Source organism: Peromyscus leucopus, chromosome 6 (genome assembly GCF_004664715.2).
Source record: "Peromyscus leucopus breed LL Stock chromosome 6, UCI_PerLeu_2.1, whole genome shotgun sequence".
Taxonomy (NCBI): domain Eukaryota; kingdom Metazoa; phylum Chordata; class Mammalia; order Rodentia; family Cricetidae; genus Peromyscus; species Peromyscus leucopus.
This window is the reverse complement of record NC_051068.1, coordinates 84,270,256-84,291,300: the sequence shown is the minus strand read 5'-3', so window position 1 is coordinate 84,291,300 and position 21,045 is coordinate 84,270,256. Positions and strand designations below refer to the sequence as shown.

The 21,045-nt window shown below is 36.8% G+C and overlaps 1 protein-coding gene across 1 annotated transcript in view; it reads left to right on the top strand.

The window, feature by feature from the left end:
* Nucleotides 1-21,045, top strand: part of Ntng1 (netrin G1) — a 334,636-nt gene that overhangs the window by 257,139 nt on the left and 56,452 nt on the right. Inside the window, 1 exon segment of the mRNA XM_028879321.2 lies at nt 3,092-3,118. Coding sequence (XP_028735154.1) covers nt 3,092-3,118 — 27 coding nt within the window.

Here is a 21,045-nt window from a genome sequence, read left to right as displayed (position 1 = left end):
AGACAATTTTTTCCAACACAATCTGAGTCATACTATCACTTATGATTGCATTGGCCATTGTAAGATGGGATCAAATCCCTGGGTTCGAGTTTATGGAGCCTGAAGACACAAGCTTTCCACTTCTAGGCCTTCCTGCGTTCTTTTCTTGAGTTCTTAAAGCATTTCTCACAGCTTATATGTAGTCTTTCTAGTTGATGCACTGGGTTTACTAATGTTCTTCAGCTGCCCACAGACAAAAAGTAAGGAGCTTTTGACATTAAAGTAAGAACCATTAGGAGAAAATAGTACTTGGAAATAAATTAATGGACATCCCTTACTGTTCAGATATATTCAATTTCAAAACTTTTTATTCAAATGAGCAGTTTCAAAATCTTTTCTGAGTAATTACCATTTTTACAGACATGGAATGAAGAATGACTCATCTGGCAATACCTAAAAAAAAAAAAAAAAAAAAAAAGGCACAGAATGAAGAAGAGCCTGAATTCTAAGCATCCAGCATTAGGTAATAGCATCTTCATGAGGGAAATAAACTCTCAGAATAGTCATGGTTGGCACTGTGTGGAAACTTGAGATGAATAGGGTTCTCCTGCACTTGTAGCCCCAAAGGAACAAAACCAAAAACACTTCTGCATCTTTCTGAAGCATTCTACAGAAGCAAGGGCTGCGGTAAGCTGCCTCGCAAGCTTGTTTATTATTGTGTCTGGTGGAACTCCCAGAGCAGTTCACCTTGCATTTATGCATGGCCCTCTGCCTCTGTGGAAGTTTGAAGACACATGAAGAGTCTCTCCCTGCTATCTCAGCTTCCATTCTCTTTGATGGATTGCAACAAGCAAGCAGTGCCTTGCATGAGAGAAGAGTTTTCAATCATGAGGAAATTCTGAACTTCTGCAATTGAGACTAAAATTATGATGCTGCCATCACACCTCACTCAGTGAGGAATTTGCAAAAAATGGGGAAAAAAAAGGGTTCAGTACCAAGTCAATGTTACACTGAAGTAGACATAGTTGACTAAAGTGTTGGGCTCAGAGCCTAGCTATCCTTTGCAGAAATCACATTCAGTTTAAATTCAGTTCATCGGAGAGAGTTGAAATATGGGCATTTAGTTTTCCAATTGTGATTGAACAGAAATAAGTAATTAAGCTGAAGTACTTACTATAAACTCCAAGTATTTAGGGGCCGAGGACATGGCTCAGCGGCCAAAGTGCTCGCTGTACAAGCCTGAGAATCTGAGTTCAGATCCCCAGTACCCACATAAAAGATTGACCCAATGACACATGCTTATAAACTTAGCACTGAGGGCAGGTGCAAGACAGACATATCACTGGGCCGACTGGCAAGTCTGTCTAGCCAAAATTGTGAGATTCAAGCTGAATGTGAAACCCTGTATTAAAAAATATATGATGGGAAGGATAAGAAGAAGACACCGAACACTTCTACATGTGAAGGCCAGTATAAGTGCCTCCTCTACACACAAACACATGTACAAACAATGCAAAAATCAGAATAACAAAGTAAGGAAACTCCAAGCATCTAAAATAAAGAGATCTTTGGTGTACCTGATGACTGAAAAGACTCTATCCTTTCCTCTTTCCAGGGTTTTAAATACATAATAATAACCCTTTATTATATAGTCTTCCATTTCTCACATTACCACAGAAAAATAAAGCTTTATTTTTAAAGGCTACAAAGCTAGAGGTCTCAGGGAAAAAAAAAGGTACAGTGATCAGTTCAGTTATGAAGAGGGCAGTTGTTAGGAAATGGGTGCTAAAATAGAAGCTTAACAGTTCTTACAGTTTCCACCTGTGAGCACATTTCAGTGATGTGAAGAACATGACTGACCAACTCATTAACAGATATTACTTACTGGTTGCATACCTTGGGTCAGACATGCTTCAGGATTATCTTGTTCAATCATCACAGTAGCCCAATGCATTTGATCTGACTGGCCACTTTGCAGATGAGGAAACAGGCTTGGATCAGCTAAAAATCACCTAACTAGTCAGTAGTAGCAATGCAGGCCCCTCACTCAGGACTGCCTGATCTACATCTCCTTGTCACCCATACAGAAACTATAAACTGGGTGTCAGGAGGTAAATCCCTGATATTTAATCAGCAATGTTTACCACAGACCTGCTTTATGAGCAAGCTAAGACAGTAAGCGTAACTATTGTAAGAACACTACGTACGAAATAATGGTATAGATGCTTTCCATCTATCAGTTTATATAATTTCTACAACAAATAGAGAGATAGGAAACTAAGGGAACATTGAGATTATAGGAAACTTGCCCAAGATTACAAGGTTCGTAAGGATTTAGGAGTTGGATCCACCCTTCAGATTTAGATGTCCTGGCTGCTCAGACTTGGCCTGAGTACTATACTGGTTGGTAGGAGTCATAATGTGGATGCAGACTTAAGGTGTGTCCACATTTCTAAGACATCAAGCCAAACTCTGAAATAGTTTCACTAACTTAGCACGACTTGTGAATCAAAGAGCAGCTGAATAATCGGTGAAGTCCATGATCAATATGAACAATGTAATGTATTCTTGAATTATTCTGCTCAATTAAGTTTCTATTACAGAGTTTAATCCACATATCTGACAAGTAAAAGAAGAATAAAAGGGATGACTATGTCAAATTAATCAAATAAACTGTCAAATGATTTTCAGCAGCTAATGTATGCAGCTTGTAACAGATTTAAAGAGACCCAGTGCACATGGCTTATATTCAGTAGTGTGATCGGATCAAAACCCCTAGCTTCATATCTGCTCCGAACCACATAGAATTAATTTGTTAACCTTACAAATAAGCACAAAATCTTTGATGTCCCTAGGCATCCTTGCACTCCTGATTGAAGGTGGACATGAACTTTTCAATTCTGATGAGCTGAAGAGTTCGAGAATCAATGCCAAAGGTGGCAGTGTGTGTATACATACATACACACGTATAGTTTATGTAAATTTTCTATACTAATTTCTGATCATCTGAGTCACCAAGTGCCACATTTCTAAGACTTTTACATTAAGTTAAAGATGTCACCTGATATGTAGCTAACAGTTCTTCCTGTTTTGTTTTGTTTTGTCTCTGCAGGTATCCCCAGCATTTCCAGTATTGGTAGTAAGTAAAACAATCACCAAACCCAACCTAGGCGAGCTTTGCTTTGTTGTGCAGCTCCTCAGAGCTCTTTTCTTACGTCCATTTCTGATGCAATATAGCATTTTCTAGGGGAATTTGATTCCCTTCTGGTTTTAGGTACACGTGACTGGGAACACAGATAAAATAGTGACCGGTGCACAGCCCTTCTGTAGATGGGCCATGCCAACTTCCCTAATGACTTTGGATACATGAAGGCCACCTGAACAGAGACCTGAACAGAGAAGCAACTACTTAGATAAATACATCTCATCTTAGATACAGTCTTATTTCATATTTAGTAACCAACAACAGATTGCACTCTCTCTGTAGGACCAAGCTTGAATTTCTAATGTAACTGAGAGAAGCAGAGAATGAGAGTCCATGAACATCCTAAGTGTGTTCATTAAAATTCAAGGAAAACACCATGGAGCCAGGGAAAAAATCTTTTAATGCATTAAAATGTAGGTTTTGTGAAGGCCTGAAAGAGGTGGGTTTATGATCATTAATCATCCTGAGAAATTAAAGGCAATCAGTTTGCACACCGCCCACTCCTTTCTCCAGAATTACAGTGGTCTGTTCATTCTGGAGTCCTTTGTTTTCTCTTTGGTAAGAAAGGGATATATATATGTATATATATATATATATATATATATATATATATATATATGACCAAAACTTCCTAAAGAAATCTCTCAGTAGAAATCCAAGCAATTGAAGAGAAATCTTCCCTCCACTCTCTGGACAACCCTTTCTCACATCACTGCTTTGAACATCTCCAGCTACCGCAAGAGGCTAAGGCTGCAACTCTTCTTCCTGTCTGAATTAGTGCAGCCTTACCCAATGTTGGAAATGGTCATTACAAACATGTATGATACTGTTTCAGAACATAATTTCACACAGTTTTTTTTTTTTTTTAACAGCATGCCCTTTATATTCAATGGCAAAAACCCTAGAGCCACTACTACCTCACTGGTTTAAAAATAAAATACTGAGGAAACCTCAGTTAGGACTGTAAATGGAAAGAAGACTGGTCCTTATGATGGTCACTCATCAAAAGCATATTTTAGCATTAGACATGTTGAATGCCATGAAAATCAGCTGCTCTACAACCAGAAGCAGAACTGACATCCATTTTGACACAAACCCACAATGGCAGCACTGTCTTTGTGATCTTACAAAAGTGGTCTTGGGGCCACCTTTCCAAGGAGCATGTTCAGCTCTAACATTTCTGCTTCAGTGCTTGGCACTTGTCTATGTGTGTAGTCCAATGTGCTCCTTTCAGGCCTTGACAACTGTCCTTGAGAAATTTTAAAGCAGAGGGAACGATGGGGGCTCTTGTGATCTGGCATGGCCAGAGTTTCAGAAATGGATGAGTAGAAAAGCAGCTCTTTGGTGCTGGGGTGTGTTTCTGTTCTGGGAGCCAGTTGTGTGTTGCATGGACCTCTGACTGTACCTGCTCACTCCACATCTCATTTGGCCGCCTCCACCCCATTCCCCATCTTTGAGCATCAGCAGATGTTGACCTTTTACGCATTGAATCAAGAAATTCCAATTTTTGTTTTGCACAATTTTGTTTTTGAAATCAGCGGTGACCTGAAAGGACGCTGTGTTGTTCCTTTGGAAAATGTACTAATCCTTATTACCAGGAACCTGAGAAAATGTTACTGCTAATATCTGTGACAAAAACTCTATGACTCAAAACAATAGTCTGTAGTCTGAATACCTCTGGCTATGCACCTTAGAGCACAATGGGTGTTTTTTTGTTTTGTTTTAATTTCTAATAAGCAAGATGGAAGAGTATTCAGGGATTATCCAGTATCACACACGACTAGCTTGCCTGTTGCCTGACTCTTAAGGTAAAGAAATTTATGATAACACCGTAAAACACCACGTTATCTCCCAGGTGTCTTTAATGGCATTAGCAAGCTCCTTCTTTGTGGCCTTGCACAGTGCTTCTTGTGTGCACTGGTGGATTCTTTTCTTCTCCACAGGGAAAGAATTCAAGTAGATGATTCATTGCCAGGCCTAGAAGGTGCAGAGGGTATGGGCAGTTGGATTCAAGATACAAGATAGAGAAGAGGAAGCTCTTGGATATTTAGCTAAGTCTTGGCATTTTCCAGGGCTTCTCTCTTCATGGCAAAGAAGGAACCAATGAACACAACCCTAATGGCTACCTAGGAAGATCCCATTGTAACAAATGAAACACCCATGAGGCTCTGACCATCAAAGTATTTTTTGTGGAAAATAAATGATGTATATTATTGATGCTTGTAACCATAAGTTCATATGCATATGCTATATTTTATAATGACTGGAGCATTTAGCTCTAATAGACTTCAATATAGATTTCATATTGTCACCATCAGCATTAAGATTCAAATACATGGACAGAGTGGCTATCCATTCTGATCATCTGCTAAAAATATTTTTAAAGCAAATTTGCCATTAAGGTTATTTGTACTTGCTGCTGTCTATCTACTAGGAAATAGGCTCTTCAAACATTCCAAGAGCACTTGATCTAAAACTCAGTCTTTTTGCTTTTTGATGTGCTTTGACCCACTCAAAAAAAAAAAAAAAAAACTAATGATATTGTCAGCAATTAATGAATCCCCAAATCGATCCATAGCCATTTGAGCTTTGTGACCACTGTTTCTATTTAACCTCATATGACAGCAGTTCATATACATATAATTTACAATTTTATTCAAGTGAACATTTGTTGATGCTGATGATCCAAATTAATAGATGGTTTACTGTGGGTGTTTTTTGTTTATAGTGAGAACTTAATCATTACCTTCTAACATATATTATGTAATTCTCAGTCCAGCAACACAAAGAGTTGAACTAATCATGTTAAATAATATATTATAAAGAGTACAATTAGGCTGGCAAGAATTGTCCTAATGTTTAATAGCTTTGTGGGGGTGATTATTATTTTGTACAAAGGCAGATGATAGATTAGTCAAATATAAAAAGTAAATCCTCCAGAGAATGAAATATGACATAAAGAAAGTGCATTTTAAAAATACTTTGAATTTTTAAATAAATACAAAAGAAAACACACAAAAGAAAAATAGGGAAATAGATGGTTTGCAACTCGGACTACAGATTATTCTCCTAAATAACTTGCATTTGACTGATGCGATGGTATACAAAGCATATAACAGTGATGAAGCTGTTTGACATCCCCTTCCCCCATGGCCCATTTATTAAATTTGAAACAACAATTCACTTAAGGGAAATATCTCATTCTCCTGTTTTCTCTTATAATGAGCATTGCCTTCATCACAGAGTTAAAAATTCATCTCTAATTTGATTTAATTGGCAGGACTATTAAACAAGGGAAATGCTACCTGCAGGGATCCATCAGCCTGTTGAGAAAGCCCAGAGATGTTTTCATACTTGAGAATATTTGATGCCAGTTGGAGACCTTGTAAAAGTTGTTTTCCGTACAGCATCCAAATATTTTTGTGCAGTGATAATTTGTTGTATAAATTTGAATGGTGAGAAGGAAAAATAACAAGGTTAATCATTTGCCCACCCAAGGGTTATTAATAATCATGTTCACTCTACTCAGAGAGCTGCAGTGTCTGTTTGATTTTCCCCCTTGTTTTAATACTTCTAAATCCCCCAAATAAAAGTTCCATTGAATTGCCCTTTAACTAATTAGATTTTATATAATGAGGGAAAAATCATCAGGCTAGTGTAGCAACATGGCAAATTGCATGGTGCGCTACATTAATTTTGAACTGTTTGCTGATGTTCTAGAAAGAAAGCTAAGGTCTCAGGTGTAATGCCTTTTGGGACTGTTTATCATGTACCCAGTATCCTCATCACAGATCCATTTCATATTTGTGTAACTAGCATTTCATATTCATGGAACCTTTGTTGTTATCCTAAAATTGAATGAACATTAGGACATAGCTGCCTTTTTAATCCTGAAAAAAAAAATCAAATATTCCAGCAAGAGGGTAAGAATCTTCCACTTACAACAAGAATTTGAGAGGCTTACCAATTTTAATTGACAACAATTGCCCATCTTGAGCAAATTGACTTTTTTAGTTTTAACTTTCACTTACTCAATTTTAGAATGTCAATCCATTTTTTAAGTGTGAGCTAAAATCTCTACCTTTGCTAGTTGTCTTTGTAGGATAGGATGTTTTCTAGATGGAAGATATACCAAGGTTTCTATAATGAACCCTCAAACTGATTACTGTGAATCCCTATCCTGCAGAAGCCCCTTTCAGAGTGTGCCAATTGAAGTTTTCTTGGATCATACGTCTTTTTGGAGTACCAATGGGTAGCCGACCAACTGACCATTCCACCTCTTTGGATAAGTTATACATAGATATGTGATTTGAATTATAGGGCTATGTCCCCCAAGCTTCTATAGACTGCTGTCCTACAAATGGTAAATCTGAGACTCAGAGTGGCTTTCCCAATGTACTATGAGCAGGACTGTCTATCTAATGTCACAGCATTAAATGAAGTGAAAACAATTACATAAAGGAAAAGAAATCTGGATTTATTGACTCCTGCTAAGACTATTTCTATGTAGTTAAAAAACCCCTTGATTCCTGAATTAACCCATTTCTGCACAAAGAAACACAGAGTTTGGAGAAAAATGGAAGTTATTTTGCTGGCACTTCACTGTGCTGTCAGCAGAACATATAAGCTTGGTGAATGAGAAAAAAGGATCACCAGCTCTAACCCCATCAAAGCACGTGCTTCTTCTACCATCATACAACTCCCCAGCACACACAGCAGAGTGCAAGTATATAAATGTTGGGCTGTTGTAGAGTACAAAGCAGTATGAGAGCTATGCAAATTATGTAAGATGCTTACATAGACTCTGAGAGAATAAAACAACCTTTTTATCTGTTGAAATAGTTGCTTACAGTAAAATACAGGTAACTGTGCCATCTCAAGGATAGTCCTCCTACTATGACATTAAATTCATCTTTCCCATCAAATGATGCTGCATTTCTCAGAAGCAGGCTGGTATCTGTGAAGACGGCAATATAACATCTAAGAGAATTTCTCCTGAAGAGCCTTGGAGCCTTCTATAGACACTTTTAAGGTCATCGATAGTACTATTTCAAGATTTCCCAAGGAAAAATAGCAATGATTATTATATAAATACAAAAAGGGCCTGTGATAAAATTTCCACCCAATTTTCCATAATACCTTGGACACGTGTTTCATAATGGTTCACCAGCATCTTTCAAGTACCAGCTTATATTATGGTGATGTTTCAGAATCAAAATATTATATTAACATTAGTACTGTTAATATATTTGAAGCCCAACTCATCTAACTTCATCTTACACATGAATCAACTGATGTCTAGTTTCCAATTCCTACCTTAAACCTTCACCATGGCCTTAGAAATAGCCTCCCGGTTATTTAAAACACCATAGTACAAGATAGTATGCTATGAATATTCTAGAAAAAGTCAGTAAATTTTCTCCTTGATTGGAAAGGACAGTCAGTTTTCTCGGTCCTTAAAGACTGTCCACAAGTAAAATGAAACTCACTTTCGGTTTCTGCTTAGTGAATATCATGGGATGTAATAATCTAAGGCAATCTTACCTTCAAAACATGATTCTATAAATCAAAACTCCTTAGTTTCTGTTTCAAGACTTCTTTCCAGCTTGATTCCCTACGGTGTTGGAACTAGATGGTCAGCTTTAGCAGTTCTAGCATAGTTCTTTTCAATTTACAGTGCAGAGACCTTCCCTTGGGGCACAAAGTTGAGAAAAAAAATGTTCTTCCAGATTCTGAGTTTTATATTTTGTTTCCAATTCGTGAAAATAGATTTCAAGTGTTACAACTAAATTGTTTTACAATTTTTCACAAGAGTTTTGTTAACAAAAAGAATTCAGAAAAACTACTTATCTGAATCATGTGCTAAGTTAATGAGTTTCCAAACAGAAATGTGCAAATTACCATCCTTATATTGTGAAAGGTTGAAATCTAGTATTTATCATAGTTTGGGAGATAATTTGCTTCATTCTAAACAGTATAGAACTAGTATAGAACCATTGATACAGTCTAGAACCAGATTATTCTCTAGAGCAAGCTACATCTTAATGAGCTTTAGGCAGGTCAGAATAATTTGCTTTGGGAAAAATGAAGACAAAAAAAAAATAGGGGAGCACGTTCTTCTTTATACTTTGAGTCTGGAAGAATTTATACTATATTATTGATCTCCATTACACGGTACTCACAAATAGAAAAGAGTTGATAGCTACCGGATGATCACTGCAATGCAGCTTCCATAACACATAACTCCATCTTCTCCATCTTACCAATGAGAAAACTTAGGTTTAGAGAAGTTAAGAACTTGTAAAGTGGTAGAATTTGAGTTTCAGTCTGAGATCTGTTTATGTGTACCATATTTCATATAAATTTCCCTTAAATAGTTATTTTCTAGGCTCTTAAAAATAAAATTTGAAATAAAAAATACTAATAGGATAATTGTAACCTATGGATATTGCAAATATTATCATATTGCTTATCTTTAAATATGCCTTTTGTGGTATATATGTTATATTCTCCTTATCGTATACATAGGTAGGCTTTGAAGTCCAGCTAAGGAGACATCATAGCAAGACATCAGTCTCTTGTCCCATATGGCCCAGTGTCACAGAAGTTTATTCCTGAGTGTTTGACCATCTGCAAATGGTTCTCTCTCCCCAGTGGTGCATTTTAAACTCAGATGAAGGAGTTACTGTGGTAGTGAAAAGGCTCATAACCAAAGCATGCAGCAGTCATTCCCTCTTAGGGAGGGAACTCTAGAGGGCAAACGTGTCATCCCAATAGGCTTCATGCTTCCGTAAACTTCAGGATGATCTTGTTAAGCCATGAGGGAGCCACTGGAGTGACAGAACTGGTCATCTAAAAGAAATCTTGGAGACCACTTCTCCAGCATCTTTGTCTTAAGTATAAGAAAAATGGAATTCAGGCAAATTAACAGCCAGATAGCTCCTAAGTGGTACAGCTAAGACCGAATTCCTCATCTTATGACTCTCTGGGCCATTTGCCTCGTAATGAAGCACCACTCTGAGACTTGGAGATTCTCCTATCTGATTGGGGAATAAAATGAAATCAATAAATTTGCAGTAGTTTTCTTAATACAATACAAGGTCTTTTGGTATAGTATAAGATTGTGCTATCTGCACTGTTTATCTGTTTGTAACAAGTAGCCCAATGGCTAAGAATTCTCAGAGGCATCATTACATTTAGATTTGATAAGATGGAACTCGTCTCAATTATAGTATCTGTATACTTTCCAATGAGGCTAATTTCCTTCAGGGATTAAATATTTGTTAGTATTTATTGAATATTTAGCTTACTGCCAGGATCTTAAGAGAAGCAAAAGAATGAGAGAGTAGTATGATCATTTTTATTGCTTTCTAAGTTGGCCTTGCAATTATAAAACAAAATATTTCCTAAAATATAAGATGAGATATCAAGTTTTCTTTAAAAATCTCATGTTTGGCCAAATATCTAAACATATATGAATAGACAGTAACCACATATTAAAGTTTGGAAGCCACATATATTAATACTGATTTCTCGGGATGCTTTTACTCCTTAAAAAAAAAATAGCATATACTATTTGCCCCATTGGAAGATTGGATAAGGACTTGTTCATCATTCAGGAAGGTTAGCAACCCTACATAACAACATCTATTAGGAAAAATTCTCTAATTACATTATCAGGAAACAACGGTTGTTTCCCTTGCCCAGGAAACTATCTTAGTGACACAATACAGAGGAAATAATACTCTGTGCAGAAATATATGTAGAGAACAAAATAACTATGTCCACCGCGAGAATCCCATGCAGGGCAGATAAATGATCTACACCATTTTTGTTAAGTTGAAGAAAGACCAATAAACTGCAACCTCAAATTCCCAGAAAAAAAAAATCACAAAAGCTGAGGAAAGACCTAACCTAAAACATAGTAGATGTTTAATATATTTGAATAGGGAATAAAATTTAATTCATGAAATTAATTGCTAAAATTTATTTATAAACATATAAAATTGCTTAAATTTCTTTCATTCCTTAAGATAGACTTTCACTTCATGACTTGCAGCTGGCCTAGGATTGACTGGGCAGTCTAGGCTCAGATTTAACTCATGAAAACTTTCCTGTCTTTATTTCCCAGGTGCTCAGATTATAGGCATGCACTATCATGTCTGAAAAAAATTGCTTAAAATATTTAATAAAAGTTTTTTGACAGATTAATAAACTAGATGGTTGGGTTCCTTTCGTCAAGACAAGGCCATTAAATACTAACCATTACAGTTATCAATAGTTCCCCCACCAATGGCCTTTACTTGCCTCTCACTGAACTTATAACTAAATCTGGTGCTAATAATATGACTAACTAAAATCCAGCTAGTTAATTGAAGTATTTTTAAAAAACCATTTTGGCCTAATTCTCTCAAAATGTAGATGTACAACTTCCCAAAGCTGATCATCAAAAGCCATTAGACTTCTTCCACTAATTCAGTACCTACCCAATGTCAAAATGGTGACATGAAAATCAGCATCCGATGGATCACCCATGTTTTTAGCATACATGTTACCAAGTGTTTGGTTATTTAACAATGCCCAGATACAAAGACAGAAAAATAACGTTCTTTCTCTGGTCATAAACTTTAATAGATGTAGTAATCTTAATTACGGCTTTCTTTGTTTGGGCATCCACATACTTGAAAGCGGAGGAGGGTAGGGCAGTGGCACCAATGGGTCTATGAGATCAGCTTTCCCAACAAGTTATTCAGAGGAATATGAAAGTTCCATGTCTTGCTAGAACGTTATATTTGCTATAATCTAATGATAGAGGAAACAATCTGATAATACCTGTTTACAGTAGCCCAGCCACTTGATATCAATTTCTCAATTATCAGATGCTTACTGCAGGTCTCTCAAAGGCTTTGTCCTTCTTTGAAGAGATCCAATCTAATCAGGGAAACAAAAAGTAGATCTATAAAATTTTAGCTAGCATTATTAAAACTCATTCCAGTCCACATTACCAATGAGAAGTCAGGATCACCCTCAGTAATGTGCTGAGGCAGGACAGAGTCACAACTGCCCTGAGGACTGGGTGATCCCAAAGGATGAGACACAAGTGTGTTTCTGAGCTGGATTTAATGAATGAGATTCAGTCATGAAATAGCTTCTTTACTTAACAAAACTACCAACCAGATTCAGAACATCAACTCTTAAATGTGGAGGGTTTCTTCCCTTCTTCCCTTCTGGACCTAAAATGGAATTGATATTATTAAATAAAACCTTGTCATAGCCGGGCGGTGGTGGTGGTGGTGGTGCACACCTTTAATCCCAGCATTTGGAAGGCAGAGGCAGGGGGATCTCTGTGAGTTCAAGGTCAGCCTGGGCTACAGAGTGAGTTCCAGGAAAGGTGCAAAGCTACACAGAGAAACCCTGTCTTAAAAAACAAACAAACAAACAAAAACAAAAAACATGTCCTTGATTACTTCTGGTTTATAACAAGTACTTTAGAAATGTATTTCAAGGCAAAAATGTCATGAAAATATTGTATTGGTATACATACAAGGCTTAGATGTGATTGGAAGACCCTTGTGCTGTTCTTTAGCAAGAACCATCAGTAATCTCTTCTCTCTTTCTCTGAGAAATTGCATGCATAAAAACAGGAAATAGATCCACTTCCTGTCAGAGATAATGGCTCACACTTAAAACATACCACAGAGAATCTCTCATGAAAGACTAATGCAACCAGTTCATATCTGTAAATATAAATTGAGTAGAATGGAAGCTTCAAGTGAGAAATGATTTCTTCAGTGTTATCTTCTAGCTTCAGGCTCCAACTTTACCTATCAGTTTGGATCGCTGAAGTCCCTATTTGGTTATTTGTGTAAAAACATTCTACTTATTTCCAAAGTAAATGCAAAGCTTTGTTAAAGAAGTGGCTATATAAACAATGTCCATTCAATGTTTTGGGAGTCGTCAATTGCTTGCTCTTGTTTGGTGTGGAAGTCATGTTTTGTTTAAGTGCATCACAGCCAAGTTTAAAAAACAGGTGTGTGGTTCGTGTCTTTGTCCATAGAGATATATTTTTGTTTGGACCAAATGACATCATAGTTGAAAATAACATGCCCTGATTTTTCCCGATGCATGCAGCTCCTCCAAAGTTTAATAGGATATGGCCGAATATTTCTTCCCTTGAGGTTTCTAACCCAAAACAAGGTAGGAGCGTCTAAAATTCCTACTGATAGAAAAATCCCACGTTTGGGGGGAAAAAATCCTACATACCATCTTAATACTAAATAGAGCATTACCATGAATACCTTGTCTTTGAACAAATCATAATTTGGAACTTTTTTTCCTAATACGAAGATTGTCCAGCCAATGTTGTGGTAAAGGTGGGGTGGGCAGGAGGAGATGGCACAGAATTTATAAGTCTTGAACAAATTTATATTGACAGGCTCCCAAGAAAAGCCTAGAGTTTAGTTGTCATCACAGCGTGGGTGTAAATCTTAAAAGTTAATGGGCACCATGAACTCCTTCCTTCCCTTTCACTTGTCTTAAGTAACCCACAGGTGCTTTCATTGTTTTGAGGGTCAGAATAAATAGATTAAGGCAGCACTGAATCTCCCAGCAGGTCTGCTTTCTTTTACTATTGCTCTATTATTGACTTTGAAAACTTTAGTGTTCTCTCTCTCTCTTTCTCCCTTCCTCCCTCCTTCCTTCCCTCCCTCACCTCCCTCCCTCTCTCTACCATTCTTCTCTCTCCTCTCTCACGTATCTATGATGATGCATACATACACATTCTAATAAATTTTCTTGTTGGGATTTTCCCTCCATCTCCTTTACCAATGAACATTCACTTTTTTATTATTGGCTTTAAAAAAAACATACTGGCTTCTGTCTGTTCTAAGAACAGTAATTATTTTATGGTTAATAACATCATAAGGAAGGAAGGAAGGAAGGAAGGAAGGAAGGAAGGAAGGAAGGAAGGAAGGAAGGAAGGAAGGAAGGAAGGAGAGAAGGGAGGGGAAGGGAAGGAAGGAAGGAGAGAAAGGAGGGAGGGAGAGTAGAAAGAAGGGGAAGCAGGAAAATGGGACAGAGGAAACTCACAGTAGGATTATGTAGAAATAGAACTTTTCAGATGGATGATGAACTCCTTAAGTTGCAGGGTAATGTTAGATTCACACTGACATCTCGCCTGTATGTGCATGCGTTTGTATATAAATAGGCGCTTATCTCAAATAGAAAGCAGTGTTCTTTTGCCTTCTTTCTCCAAAAATAAAACACTCATCACTGACTTCTGCCTTCCTTAGTTATAGACAGGATGTTCCTTTTGAACTCTAATGAATACAGATGGAGGAGGAAATGAGCAAAAGGAGGAACCAGGAAATAGCTACTAAACAAAACAAAATATATTAGCAATTTGTTGAGGAGTCAAATTGGAAGGGCTGCATTTTCAGTCCACTATCAGTGATGAAATTGAGACTGTCCTAGATACATATATTACTAGCAAATAGAATTACCTTAATCATCTGCTCTAAATGAATTTCTTCAAGTTTCTGGGTACATATGTGGGAAAAGAAATACAGATCAAGCCCCTCCCTGTTAATATAATTCTCTGAGGAAAGGGTGGAGGTAGTGGGTTTTTTCCTTGGCATGTTCCCTGAGAGTATCTTTGAAATGGCACACAGTATTTACCACTGAATTCAGAATTCCAACAAATATGTAGGAAAGGACCTAAGCTTGGTACTTCTCCGCACTGAGTTTTGATCCGAGTGAGACTATGCTTTGTTCAAATCCTGAAATGGACCCATTTGATCATTTTGCTATGTTTTTGGTGTCTTGGGACCAAAACTTTCAGAACTGTCATTAGAGACGGCCAATTGTACTTTTTGGATTTGGACAAGGAGCTCAAATGAATCTGCTTTAAAATGTAACGCAACTGGATTTAGAGCTTAAACTTGAAATACTAGTGAAAGGCACTCTGTCTAGCAGAGGCCATTTTTGTGGAACTATAATTTTTCTTGCCAACATCTACAAAGACCCTCAGCCTCTATTCTGTTTCTTGTTATTTACCCAAGCAGTTCATCATCAATAATTGGAAAAGAAACAGCAGGCTTCCTTAGGAAGAGAACCCTATCATTAACAAAGTACACAGCACAGATGCAATACACTGAGGGGGAAAAGAAAACCACAGTTTTTAAAGGGATCCATGTTCAAGGTGCCTCTGAGATCAAATACAGCTGAATAGTTGACCACTTGACTCTGAACTGACATCTAGAGAGTTCAACAACAACAAATGGTCTAGCTGGCTCATATGTAGAGAGACAGAGAGACATGATAAACTGAGGCATTGATATTGTTCATTATCCCAACAATACAACAGCTACTTATGATGCCGGATATTCAGGGATCCTAACATCCATATTGTGATGAGGATAAGCTTTGCTCACTGAACTCTTGATTTAAATGCTATTTCTCCTTCCCCCTAAAAAAGTAAGCTTCTAGACTTTATCACTAATGACAATGTTGAACCATTTTCAGACAAATAGATGCCTTCCTTGTAATTGCAGCAGATTCCCAGGAAGAAAATATATGAATAGTCTCTTCACTTAGGGCTCCACAGAATGGGTTGGTAATAAGGTATTAATTACAGTTGGAACGTTTCACTGTTTCTAATTTACTGTTCATTTTTTTAAACCTATGCAGTTGCTCCCAAATTAGCTTTGTCAACAGTTTCTTCTGTTCAAGTTGCAAACCACAAGCGAGGTAGGAATTCTTGGATTCATACAGTGATCTCATGGTGTTATGTGTTGTGAAACATTGCACTGTATGAATCTGGAATATCTGTGAAGTGTACCCATCAGCTTATCGGTGAGGCATGTTGACTGATCCCAGCCAATGCATCAGTGAGGACTGAGAATGTTTTATATATATATGAAAAATGACTTCACTCAGAGATTCAACTGCACTTAAAGATGCTGCAAATTTTGTTTTCTGAAAAACTAATGTATGAGTAGGAACTACAATAGTTTAGTTTCTTGGGTAGATCAGGAATTTGAGCATAACACTTCACTTACGCTCCTTGGTGTTGAAAACAAGAAAAGCCACTGGCAGTGGGTCTCAATGGTGCTTCTTATGAAGCCAGAAGGGCAGACTCTTTATATGGTGCCCATTTCATTTTCTGACAAAAGAAATGCCTTAGAGTTTATGATTCCAAACATGGTTTCTAATGAATGTGAAAAAATATCCATGAAGATCTGGTCTTGATTAAGTATTGATCATGTTCTAAAGTAATAGTCCTATCACTTTCTTTAAATTAAAATGGGCAGTAGCTCATCTGTAAGTCATGAATGGCCCACTCCAGCTAGCATCTGTCATTCACAGAATGAAGATTTTTTCAGGAAACATGAAGACCCTTTTTTAATTTCTTCACCAATTTTCTTTAAATGTCCTTTGTAACAGGTGTGTCTTGTTTTCCAGTCTTTGCTGTTGGGCATATGTCTTCTTCCTTGTTTCTTATTTTATTTTCCATGAAACATCTCTTGACAAAATCTGAACTTGGTTTAATCTTCTTGATAAAATACCAGGAGAGCTTTCTTCTACTGTTTTTAAAGTTGCAGTCAATGCTGAATTTATATTTGAAGCATATAGGGAAAAGGAGAAAGTTGGTCAGCAGATGAGAAAGGGAAAATGATAGTGTTTAAACTATTATCTTAATGCCTCAAGATGTACTTTGAATTGGGATATTGAGGGTGCTCTTTGGAGGGAAAACCATCCAGACTGAGAATTTGAGAAAATAAGTAGGAACCAACCTGCTGTAGGTTCAGAATATCAGAAGTTGATCTGTGCTCATGATTTATAAGACAGCAGTCAAAGCATCCCCATCCATGATATGCAAATCTATGGACTAGAACCAAAGAAATAAAGAAGAAAGAAGACAGAGGGAACTGATGCCCTTTTATTCTCTTTTACACTTAACATACAAAAGGCCTCTTGACATGAGTTCAACTCTGTATCCTCTAGTTTGTTGAGGTCAGAGCACTAATTAGTGGCAAACACATTCCAGAAGCATGAAGAAGCCAACTAATAGAGATCATTAAAAATGGGCAGAAGATGCTCAGTAGCTATATAAGGAGGCAAGACAGAGTGGAGTGAAGAAAAATGAAGAGAATTCTAGAGTTTCTTTATTGTCACCTTGGGAAAGATCTCAGAGGAAGTGTCACACTGTTAGTTCAATGAAGGGAAAAGATTCCCACAATTATTATTCCATTGCCTTTTTTCTAAAGTGACTTTCCCAATTCCTTTCCATGTGAATGACTGAAATGAATTTTCAGCAGCTTTGGATTTGAATAGGCTTTCCTTGTTTGAAAAAAGTACACCTAGAGTGTATTTTGTTGTCATTGTTATAGTAGTATGGGTGATGTAATATTATAATTATGAAGATAATAAGGGAAAAGAAGACATAGAAGGAAAATGCAATCTGCTCTTCTTCCTGACATTAATTTTCTTCAGTTGACTTTGTCTCCAACTTTTTGCTTTCCTGTGATTCTTATCTGCTGAGGTCTTCCACAGCCAGTTTCAGTCAGAAGAAACCTTGTGGAAAACTTCAGAGGGGTGTGGGCCTCATTTGCCATGGAAAACCAACTATGAGCTCTCTCCTTCTCTGAAGCATCTCTAGCCTGCCCTAGTCCTAACTGGCCACAAATAAGTACCTCATTATCATAAGCACATTGCATGATGAAACATATACCATATATGTTATAGATCTAGACATAATTGTAAATGTAAATGTAAGTATCTTCCTAGTAGATCACTAGTCCATGGTGGAAGACATATTTGATTATTGCACATTGGGGTTTTCTACTGTTTCTAAGGCTAGGGATGCTTCTGACTTTCCTACAATGCAAGGCGAGACCAACTCAACAAAGTATTTGGCTCTGAGCGTCAATCACACTCATGCATGACTCGACCTCTTTCACTTTACCTCCTCACATAAGGTGCCTGGTACAGGAGAATCTTGATAAATTTGTTGCCTGTGCTTGCCCCCTCACATCATGTATTCATGTATGTGTGCTTTAAAAACTTCAGCTCTGTTTACAGCAGTAATAACACATGCCTGTTATATTATACATTATAATGTGATTTGAAATTTAAAAACATAAAGGCACAACAATTTGCAGAAACCTGCTTTTTTTCTGCTAAACTGGTCTGTACATAGATGTATTCACTCAGCTAATATAATCACTAACCCAGTTATATCTTATTGTGTGGTGCTGTTTTTCTAAACTGCTTAATGTTCAGGATATAGTCAGACTCTCTTGGGATTTGAATGGTAGAAGAATAAATTTAAAGATAACTTTCCTCTGTGTTTTCTCTGTCTCCCAAGGGAGGGTGCTTTGGAATCATCATTCACTCATTTATTTTCTCATTCAATAGAATTACTGAGTGATTAGCATATGCCAGGCAATGCTTTAAGTTCTGTGGCTCTATCTGGGAACAAAGCAGACATGGTCTATATACACGCTTGTGCCGAATGTATAGACCTTTCTAAGATGCAATTTTCAGATGTTATAAATGCTAAGAAAAATATCAAAAAGGATTAAGAAATTGGAAGATGAGAGTGTCTAAATAGAGGGGCTCTTATTTCAGATAAAGTGCTAAGAGAATTTTCTTTCACCTGGGATTTGACAAAGGTGGGAAAATAAGTACTGAATAATGTTTGAAGAGATGTCTGGAGAGGAATCTGTCTAACCTAGCCGACAGACAATACAGTCACTGAGATGTGCTTGGTGTGTTTTAAAAGCCTGAGGAGGGGTCCTGCAACAAGTGAGGAAGGAAATGGAAAGAGGAAGGAAGTCAAGGGCCAGTAAATTTGAGAATCAGGGAACTTTCTTTTACGAATGAAACAGGAAACCATTAGGACTGTGAGAAGTGGGGTAGCCTGGTCTAATATGAGTTTTCATTGGGTCATTCTCACTGCCTGAAAGAGCACCTTAGAGATGATGACAATAATGAGGGTGATGTTATCTGAGATGGGTGATGAGATGGCAGAGATGGTGATAAGAGGTCAGCTTTGTCACAAATATAAAAACATAGCCAGGTGGATCAATTCATTGACGGGTTGTAGGGAAATAAAAAAAAAAAAAAAAAAAAAAAAAAAAAAAAAAAAAAGGAAGTACCAAGGACAACCCTGGGATTTCAACCTAAGCATGGATGTAGTTGGAAGGATGTAGTTGTTACTTCTTAAGATGGAGCCATCTGCTGCGCAGCAAGGTTAGGAAGGGACCCCAACAGCTCAGTTTCAAACATCTTCAAGTTAAGATGTTAGTTAAGTGTCCTAGTGGAGATGATGAAAGGCTGTTGAGTACAAGATGTGTATCTGAATGGAGTCTCACTAAGGAGTCAATTCAGGATGGAAAATAGTGTTTTGGAGTGTTCTACAAATAAATGGTTTTAAAGTCTACATATAGATAGATTTTTAACTCTTAAAAATACCAATGGTGCCTCTAAAGATCGTAAAGCTCCAAGGACTTCAACTCTGAGACATTTAAAGTGTGAAGAAAAAAGCAAATGTATAAAATAACCACAAGAACAATGGGTGTGGAAGGAGGAGATCCAACATAGAGTGTAACCCAGAGGACCCAACTGTAGTTAACGAGTATAAACTTCAATGAAACTTATTTCAAAACAGTTGAGAAATATATTCCCAACCATGGTGACTGCTAACAATTCAGCATGGTAAGGTAGATAATTTGATTTAATCATTAAGAGGTTTTCCCAGGAGATTGAGTAGGAGAAAGGCTTTATAGAAGAAAGTGAGATTCTAAGAAGGTACCATATATTCTATGATTCACAAGAAAGAAAGAAAAAAAAACAAGAAGATGTGGTAGATCAGTGACTTGAAGAACTAAAGAATTATGAAACAGTTAATATCATGTCTTGGGACTCTTAATACAACAGTACAACTCAAATTGTATCATTAGAGATTATTCATGGACTCTGCTTGAGTAGGAAAAGATAGTAAAGGATGGTAAATTCATAGATCCATGAAAAACAATAGGACAATATAATAATAATGTATGAGTTATTCTTTTTGTATAATTTTATAAACTTTATTTTAAAAATATTTACAAATAAATTTAAATATCACACACCAAAATTAACAAGACCCAAATTCTATACAACTTAATGAACTCACACACAGTTATAAATGATATATGTATATGAAGTATTTTATCTATATATTATTCCAGTGTCTCCCAAGTCACTTTGAAACTCTCTTTAATTTTATGTTCTCAAATATATCATAGCTGGAGAAGGCAGCTTTATCAAGATCCTCGAACCAGTCTAGAAAAGTTATCATTAGTTTACTTCCTAGAATATCTTTTATTTTTAATATCTATTTACCTTTGGAAACATGTTTATAATAGTACATGTGTAGCAGATTATAATTTCTTGAATAACTGATATCAAATCTCCTATGAAATTAATAATTTGATTTTCAAACAGAACTATCAAATAGTGCCATCACATATTGTGATGGGTAATTTGTTATTGTGGGTTGGGTAACTTGTTTCCAAAGTAATTCACTTCAAGATGTATAACTTGACTTCTATTGGTACTATTGTAACTGATGGGGCATTTCTTACCTACACAATAGACTTCTATCCTTTCATTCTCAGGCTGAAGTTCGAAAGCCTTTTTCTCTCGGTCCTTTTCTTCCTCCTGGTCCTTCCCTGTTTTCATCCACAGCCCTATTCTGTACACATCTATATAAATAATCTCTAGTAAAGGAAGCCACATGGCTTCCAGATTCCTGCCTTGTTCTTGCTTCTTTTTTAAGCAACTAGATTCAACGAGTTACTGACGTTGTCATGGCT